Source organism: Malania oleifera, chromosome 1 (genome assembly GCF_029873635.1).
Source record: "Malania oleifera isolate guangnan ecotype guangnan chromosome 1, ASM2987363v1, whole genome shotgun sequence".
NCBI lineage: Eukaryota > Viridiplantae > Streptophyta > Magnoliopsida > Santalales > Ximeniaceae > Malania > Malania oleifera.
The window spans coordinates 31,098,806-31,108,272 of record NC_080417.1 but is presented as its reverse complement, the minus strand read 5'-3'; the positions used below and the strand labels follow the sequence as shown (position 1 = coordinate 31,108,272).

The window sequence follows — 9,467 nt, the reverse complement described above, 5'->3', positions numbered from 1 at the left end:
AAACAATACATAAAATAATTATACTTTAGCTAAAAAATCTACTCAAATATGTACTTAATTAAATGCACATCCTAAAATTTTTTATCGTTAATAGTTTATTATTGAAATTTAATAATAGCGTGTAATAATATTATGAAATATTATTGCTTATCTAGCCAAAATACTGAGGACAATTTGATCAAAAAATAAAATTCTCATGAAATTTACTATGAAACACCTTGTGTGCTTGTATTATTATAATAAGTTTGTTTGATAATCTTCAAAATATTAGAATTGTACTATATCTTATGATTGAATGTGTTTGATAATAAGATTTGAGTTTGCTTGTTTTCTTCATTAAACTCTGAATAAACACGTCATACTCCCATTAGACTCAAAATATCTTCTATAGACGCAGTAAGTGCATCTATTCTCTAATAGACACATCATACTTTTGATAGACACAAAATAGTTCCAATAGATGTAGTAAGTAAATTTGTTCTCCTACAAATACACGTCATACTTTCAATAAACACAAAGTACCTTCTTAAATGCAGTAAGAGAATCTGTTCTCTAATACTCCTATTTTGTGTTTGTTGTCTGAAAATTCAGAGAATGATTTGGTTGCTATTGAAATTCTGTTAATTATAATTATTTAGCATCGACATGGGTATTATATCTTAATTTGAGTGTATTTAGTTAACTACTTATAAATTAACTATGGTTATTGGTTTTTAATATTATGCTCTTTCACTGTCTATGATAGCAGCATGTGCTGTTCTTTGTGTTCCCATTACTCTAAATTTGAATTTAAAATTTCTTTCTTGTACATTGACTATAGTTGTCGAGTCTTGAAATAATTGATTTCTTGTTGTCTCATGTAAAGCATGCTTTGCCCTTTGAGTTTCAAAGCTCCAAATTTAAATTATTGCATTAACTTGGTTGGTTGGTTGCACCAATAAATTTGCACATGGTCTTCATGAGCAAGACGAAACATAAGACATATGCAATATGATATACTAGAAGCGTTATCTAAAGTTTTTTAATCCTTAAAGACAGGTAGTCCTAGTGTTCTTTAGCACAATTTGTTAGTACCTTTTTGGCCCGACTAGGTTTCTACCTGGTTTGGAAGATTGTTAAAGCTTCTTCAAACATGACTTGAGTGAAGCCTTTCTAATTTAACAGTCTTATACTTAAAAAAATATTTCTACATTTTTTTTTTTACTTTTTTATTATAGTGAGTTCTTAACTTGTTACTTGTAGAGCGGATGTATCACATTATTGATCGAACCATTATGAGCGGATGTATCACATTATTGATCGAACCATTATAACTTGGTTGTGCTTAACTATTTGATTTTATGTGCTGCAATATTCTTTTGATTGCTTAAATCTGTGAAGATCTTTATCATGCAATAATTTACCATCTCTCTTGGGCGCCATATAATCCACACCTACTTGTGGTTCATTCCCATTGCGAGAATTGTTCATACCAATCCCAAAACAAAAATATGAGAGCATATAACGTTTAAATAATTTGAAACCCTTCAACATGAAAACTCCAAATTCTAATGGTTGAAAACGTTTCGTACAAAATTCCAAAAATGCTTGCTCAATGGGGGAAAAAAAAAAAAAAAACAATGCTGATTAGTAGCTAGTAATTTAAAGGTTAGGGAAGAGTTTAAAAAATAATAATAATAATTTAATAAAGGTGTGCCAAAAAACAGCTACCAGGCAAATAGAATAATTCCTAAATAGGCATGAGCAAGAGCCATTAATAAATTCTTTTTAGGTCCTAAAACTTGTAATGCTTTTTTATGGAATGGCATTTTGCGTAGGGCTAAGTGGGTATACCATAGCTAGCCACCCCTCCCTCGTGCCTTCTGTCTTCTGCATTATTCAATGCATCGTAAATTAAATATGCTCTCTAAAAAAAGATTATAGTTTTTAAGCGTGGCAAAGTGAATTATATATAATATAAGATAGGGTCGGCTGTAGTAATTAAATTGAAGAGATTTTTACCTCACTCATTAATCTTTCCCACCTCCCTCCATCTCCATATACAGAAATATTTATAAAGCAACCCGTGACCAAATAAACATCCATGTGCAATCATTTTTTCTTTTTTACATTTTTATAAATTTTATTCTTGAAATGACGTGGTCGTGTGAGAATATTTTTGTTCAATTCTCGTAATAAAATTTTTAAGAATGTATGAGAAATGACCGTGTTAATATTTAATTTAATAAAAACAAATTATACATGATAGATATATATATTTCAACAAGATTATTATTAATTACTTGATGTGTAATCATATTTTTAGTACAAAAATCTACTAATTTTATGTATCGAATTCAATCCATTCTTAAAACTTTAAGCATCATAATACCTTTTTATTGATATACACTATTGAGGATTTCACTTGTAAGTTTACCCCTCGCTCATTGAAAAAATTGAGTGAATAATGGAACCTTATATACATGCATGTTTGGGTCCAAGACTTAATAAGTTTGAGTTTTTAGATCAAGTTGGTGCTCACTCATGTGTATCAAGGCTACCCATGGACTCCTTCGATGCTAACAATTGGTATCAGAGCCGCCGGTTTGTAACTATGGGTGAGTGATATTATAGAAAAAGTCGAGGCGGATCATCTATGCTTGGAAGATGGATTCGAATAGGGTCAAGACATGTGAGGTAGGATTGGTTTGGAGGCACGTAGAATGCAATTCGAGGCACATAAGACGCGGTGGTAAGGTTCAGTTGAGCAATTGACTAAAATGGTGGCGACCATCTAGTTTCGAAGAAATTTATGCAATTTTCATCATATTCAAACCATAGGAGGATGAGATTTCTATATTTTATGAAAATTATTTATCTACAAAAGATGTTAGATTACTCGTCATTACCCCATTAAATTTAAAATAATTTATTTACGAGTATCACATTTTCAAAATATTAAAAGGCATTATGAACCAAACTATGAATGCACAAATGTTTGGGAGAAACTATGCTTTAAGAGAGAGAGAGAGAGAGAGAGTGAATGTTGAAGTAAGCAAAGTGGGAAAAAAGTGAAACCATTTCAAATATAATCGAATAATCAATTACTGGACATCCAAAGTCCCTCAAATAAGAGAGGGGAGGAGGTCTAAGATTTACAATATTGAGAGGGAGGAGAATTTAAAAAAGAAAAAGAAAAAAGAAAAGGATAAACATGTAGTAGTACTCCTAATAAAAATCTTTTTGTATTTATCTTCCCTTTTCTTCAAAATAATAATAATTCATATGAATGACAACCTACGCAGTAAAATTCACAAAAAGAAAAAGAAAAAGAAACTACACTACCTCATCACCTACACCTGTGAAAACTCTAATTGATTAATTAAATATTAATTTATCTATCTATCTATCTATCTATGGCCTTCGTCTTCATGCGTGCACCTACGTACACGTACGCCATACAATGCAAACCCAGTAGAGAGACTGATGGAGAAACAGAGAGAGAATCAAAGGGAAGGTTGGCCGCAGCAGCGGACCCTGATGGGGAGGCCGTTGGGAAAATCCACGAAGGGGAAGGCGAAAGCCTGGTCGGCGCCGGCCAGCTCCCACTGGAAGTTGAGGACTAGGTGGTGGATGAACACCGCCATCTCCAGCTTCGCCAGTTCCGAGCCGGCGCACAGCCGCGGCCCTCCTCCAAATGGCATGAAATTGTTTATCGCTGCCGTGCTTGCGCAGTTCGACCCACTTCCCCGGCTGCCGTTGTTCTGTACCAACCGCCGGCGACAACACAAGATTATACTCGGCAATATAAATTAAATAAAAAAATATAATAAACCACATCAAATTAAAACTGTCTTGCTAATTTAAACATCACCTTTTGGTCAAGAGATAATTCAGCTCTCATCTCATATTTTTTTTTTTTGCTTTTCACCCATATTCAAATCTACATCCAAGACCTTCAAAAAAATTATCTTAAATTTTGTCGTCTAAAATATTTTTGATTCGAAAAAAATAATGAACTCCAAAACCCTTAACTGGTCTTAAATATATCAATTAAATATAGACATGAATTTTTTTTTCCTTCCCATTTTGAAAACTGCGTGTGTGGAGAGAAAGTTAGTCACGTAAATTAGATAGATAGATATTTATGTTTATAAATATTCATAGGCCGTAAAGTAGAAAAAGACTTGCTTTGATTTGTTTGTTTGAGGTAGAGATAAGGTTTTTAGTATTTTGTTTCTTTTATATTATATATATAGAAGAAAAGTGCATAGGGCAGAAGTAGTCAAATGTTTGTGGGAAGGGAATAAGGTTGATTGATTTGTCTGTAGCTTTTAGGGTTTGCATGTGGGGTGGGCTGTGAATTGGGGGGAAAAAAGTAGTTTATATATAAATAGATATACATTCTTTCTTTTAAAAAAATAATTACAATATACATATATATATATATATATATATTACTTTTTTCATTTATTAAACAATAATTTATCTCTTAATTCTTAGTTTGCAAGTGGATGAAAAAGTAATAAACAGAAGAAGGAAATTTTTTTCCATTTTAATGCAAAAAATAAAATGTTAATTATATATATTTTTTAAGTACCAACAGCATCTCTTTTTTTTTTAATGATTTCTCTCTTAATTTTTTTTAAAATTTTTTAAAATAAAAGATAGTATAAAATTATATTCAATTTTATCAAAATCTAAATTCAAAAATGGATATCCATACTCTCAAACCCAGCCTTATTTTATTGTTTATATAATTAATACAAACCAAAAAGAAAGGCAATAGGCCAAAACTACCCTTCCCTAAAAAATGGAGACATTTTATTTTCGAGGGACCAAGTTCACTTTCGGGCCGAAGCTCTTTGATGAGGTGCAAAAAAGGACGTTGCATGAAAGGGAAAAGTGGGTATTAGGGCCCGTGGGCCGAAGAGTATTGCGATTGGGCCTGGCGTGGGCCGCGCGGCCTTGTCCCAACCCTTTTGTCCTCTATTGCCCCTTACAGTATTCTCCTCTCTGGACCAGCAGCGGCAGCACCAGAGTCTTTCCCTATTGTCTATTAACCAATGAGGCAATGAGTAATGACCCTACACCCCCACTGCACGTGCGCCTCCGGGCCCCACCCTTCCCATCCCACATGGCCCTCCTCTCTATTCATGAAAAAGGTAGGACCCAGCCCTGCACAGTGCCCGGCATCCGTCATTGATCACGACAGGTCATCCCGTGGGACCCGCCGGTCGCATTGGTTATGATGAAAGAACTGCGTTCCCTGATGACCCGTTTCCTCCCTCCGCATGTCTCACAAATTAACTATTAAATAATTAATTAACTATTAGTGTAATAATACGTATAATTAATCATCCTAACTATTTTGACCGGTCCTCTAAAGATAGACCCTCAATTATTGTATTAGCGAAAAATACTAACGATTTAATTTTATATTTTTAATTAAAAAATTAAATTCAAATAATAAAACGTGTTGCATATATGTCTCTAATGATTCGACCTACTTTGACCAGTACTCTAAAATCTTGAACGATACAATTAACCTAATGTATAACCTAAGTCATTAAGTACATCAGCAGTCCTATTAGCTCCTCTCTCCAACTAAAATTAATTCTCTTAAAATATTAAAAAATTTAAACTCTAACTATATTATTATTCATCAGACCCACTTCCTATGTACTTTCAAATTTACGTCCAATCACGCACTATTAAAAATTTTCTTTTCACATGCTAAGCTTTATATCATTAGATGTATCAGAGCTAATAGATCCAAGTGCTAATTTCTTCCTATCTTGGAGTGTACTGAGCAATTACGTGAAATTGTCGGGTGGCCACAAAATATAGTGACTCATTTCGAACACTCGTTTATAAATATGTTTGAATAATAAAAAATAATCGCTATTTTTCTTCATGACAGCTAACCCCAAAAAATCAATCTTAAATGCCCTAGTTAGTATGTTTTAGCACGTGAAAAATTAACCTTGATTGGATCAATTTTAACTTTAATTTGTTATTTAACATAGCATGTGTAAGTTTATAGTTAATTTTAAAAATTGTTACTCGAAAGAAGTTTTCCCACGAGACTCACCCCCTCTCCCTATAAAATTCATTCTATTTCTCTTGAAATATTATTTATTTTTTATAAGTTTAATATTAAAATTTAATTGAGTGGTAATTTGATAAATTAAAATTCTTAGGAAAATTGCTATAAGTCTATGACACTATTGTTATCTATGATATATCGTGTGTACTCTTTTTATGGTATTTTTTTTTTCATATTAAATGATGGTATAATAATTTTTCCCGAACATAATTAAATATTTTTAAAAATTAAGAATTAATGACATAAAATTAAAAATTTAATCCACTAATTTATAATGCAACTTAATTATTGTCTTTCTCATTTTCTTTCTAAATATAAAAAATTAATTTTCTTTAGAAAAAAAAAATACTTTTTAATATTTCAACATGAACCTGTACTTCTTCCTAAATTTAAAATTACCGCACCAACACAAGCATAACGTACCTACACAAAATAAGATTTCTATGTGTGAATCTCATAAAGGAAAAACAAGAGCAAGTAAATAGAGAGAGAGAGAGAGAAAGACCTGCCATCTCCAAGGATTGAAGACGTGAGGGTGATCAAAAAGAGCAGGATCCAAATGCACGGCCGAGATCACCGGTAGCACTTTCCATCCGCATGGAATGTCATATCCTTTCAATTTAAATATATATATTTAAAAAAGCATATGTCAGATTTAATTATTTCTCCACCAGCTTTAGTTTATTTATTTTTCTGAAAAAAAATTATCTTTAATTAAATTTTTTCTCACTAAAATAATAATATTAATAATATTATTATTATTATCATCGTCCAATATTTTCAAACCCCGACCGTCCTACCTTTGTACCGGACATCCTTCAGAGCCTTTCTGTGCAGAAACCTCACCACGTTCCCCAGCCTGAGTGTCTCGCTTATGACCTTTCACATTTTCAACCAATCCCATCAAACAAAAAAAAAAAAATATTTCATTTTTAGTTCATCTCTTTTAAATCAATAAAATTTGAATTCAAATATTATTGATTAATTAAATTAAATTAATTAATTAATCAAGAGAGCTTACACACTGGGTGAACTCCATCTTCTTGTAATCCTCCCAACTCAGTTCCCTCCGGTCTCCTCCCAGCTTTTTGTCTCTGGCGATTTCAAGGTGTTCTTCCTGAATCCCGAAAATCAAAAATTAAAAGTAAATCATAAGTAATCAAACGGGTCAGATTGAATGATCGCCATTAATATTTTGAATATATAATATTTTTAAAAGATTGGTTTTGAGAAGAATTGAATGATCACCCTCAGTTGTTGGACGGCGGTTGGACAGTCTTGCAAGAAGTAGATGGCTAGAGCGATGGCCACCGATGAGGTTTCGTGGCCGGCGAAGAGCAAGCTCAGAACCAAATCCAGGATTTGCTCTTTTGACAGATTGGTATGCTTCAGAACCCATCCAAGGAGATCGTGATCGTCTTCCTCCTCCGAATCGTTATCATCCTTCCTCTCCCTCATCCTCGTCATCCTCTCTTCCATCTTCAGCTCTATAAATTTGAGAATGATTGACCGAGACTGTTCAAAAAGAAAAGAAAAACCGAGAACTATTATATCTGTCAATTTCACACTTAATTATTGTCAGATGGGGAGCGTTTTTTCTCAAAATTCGATCTTGAAAATCATTAATTACTTGATAAATATGTAAAGTAGTTTGATGTCGTCTTACTTTCAGGGCTTTCCTGTACGCTGTTCCAGGCAAATTTAAAGGAGCAGACACCACTCCTTTCATGAAGGTGATGTACTCTTTCTTCAATTGCTCTGTTTCCGGCTTCCCGGGATCCAAGCTCATGATGTGTTTCGCCATCAAATTGAAAGTGAACTGCAAATTTAATCTATTTCTCAAAAACCCATTTGCGCATATATGTAATAATCAAACTTAAAGATGATTTCTATTCAGCACCTTCTTGGCTTCATCTTGAGCAGAAAAAGTTGAATTTTCCTTCCAAGAGTTGAGAACGAGCAGTGTATGGTTCTCGACCTCAGGCAAGAGATGGGTCCGAAGCCTGGCGTGGCCCAAGAAGTTGAGTGAAATTACTCTCATGTCCCTGTGCATGTCCCCCACCAAAACCAGCATCGACCATTTCCCCAGAATCCCACCAATGCTGCTGGGGTAGCTGCACTCGAACAGCCTCCCCTCGTTCTGCAATATGAATCGGTTCAGACCGGCGTCCGCCGACACCACCGTCGGCTCTCCGAACAGATTCGACCTGTACACTTTCCCGAACCTGCAGAAAAACACAACGAAGTACAAAATTGAATAACAACATGGGTCTTGTTTTTTCCCCAATTCTTTTTCTGGGTAGGGTACTTTCGTTTTGATTTTGGGTAAATTAATGAATTAATTACCTTGAGATGTGCTGGTCCATAAATTCGCCTAAGGCGGTAGCAGAGAAGGGCCTCAAGTAGCCGATGGTCTCGCCGAGAAAAGGCCAGCCCATATTTCCCGGCGGGAGATTGAGGTCGGTAATTTTCCTTCTCTTGACCAGACGCAGAAATAAAACAGAGAGAAGAAGAAGAAGAGGAGGAAGCAAGAAGAAGAAAACAAGCTCTTCAGAGTCAGACATGGAGGCTGCAGGTAGCTACCAGCTGACTGAGATTCTCTACCCTTCGCTTTTGCTCACAGATTGTTTGTTGCTTCTCGTAATTGCTTTGTTGCAAACAGAATGAAATCAAAAATCAACTTTTTCTCTCTCTGATAAACTCTCTCTCTCCCTGTGTAAATATTCAGTTTGGAAAATGGAACTTTCGTTTTCTGGGGCGTTATAAAGGCGCTTAAGCAGTGGTTTCGAAGAAACCAAAAACTTAATGGAAGCTTTGAACCCTGTAAGCCTTTTTATAGGCTTCTTTTTCTGTCCTTTAGCGAATATACCAATTAAAAAAAATTTGAATTTTTTTTTTCCTATACTTCTCCAAAATTATATATTTTTTAATAAAATAATGGCTTCTGTCCAATAATGACATCGTTTCGGCTTTACAGATAAGTTAGAGGTATTCTAGAGTGACGGGTGTGTGTGACGGGTGAGGACGACCGCCAATATAAATATATATATATATATATATATATATATATATATATATATATATATATATATATATATATACGTATCATGGATGAACGGCCACACCCGTTATTATCATGATTTGGGGTATGGTCAACTCTTATCATTTGATCAACTAGGCTGCATGGCATTTTATTCATTTTTAAAAAATAATTAAGGTAGAGCAAATGCACTGTGCCAGCTGCATGGGTTGATTTTGGATGATGTCTGCTATTTATATTTTATATCCCTCGTGCTAGCTTTTCTATTTCTTTACGTATTCTATTTATGTCACTCTCTCCCTAATTTGAAAAAGATTTATGAGTTATATAATTAATTAT

General features: G+C 33.9%; 1 protein-coding gene across 1 annotated transcript; it reads right to left on the bottom strand.

The window, feature by feature from the left end:
• Nucleotides 1-3,059: 3,059 nt before the first annotated feature.
• LOC131162668 (cholesterol 22-monohydroxylase CYP90B51) lies at nt 3,060-8,896 on the bottom strand. Its single transcript, XM_058119274.1, has 8 exons — nt 8,435-8,896; nt 7,989-8,313; nt 7,755-7,907; nt 7,337-7,603; nt 7,110-7,205; nt 6,889-6,967; nt 6,594-6,700; nt 3,060-3,743 (listed from the first exon to the last, which is right to left on the bottom strand). Exons 1-8 carry the CDS (start codon nt 8,650-8,652, stop codon nt 3,486-3,488), a joined length of 1,503 nt encoding a protein of 500 aa, XP_057975257.1. The 5' UTR covers nt 8,653-8,896; the 3' UTR covers nt 3,060-3,485.
• Between the last annotated feature and the right edge of the window lie 571 nt (nt 8,897-9,467).

Coding starts and splice junctions, on each gene's coding strand:
- LOC131162668 (XM_058119274.1), bottom strand. CDS start 8,652: ATGTCTGACTCTGAAGAGCTTGTTTTCTTCTTCTTGCTTCCTCCTCTT. Junction 7,604..7,754: donor CGTACAGGAAAGCCCTGAAA/GTAAGACGACAT, acceptor CTTTTTGAACAG/TCTCGGTCAATCATTCTCAA. Junction 6,968..7,109: donor AGATGGAGTTCACCCAGTGT/GTAAGCTCTCTT, acceptor AAAATGTGAAAG/GTCATAAGCGAGACACTCAG.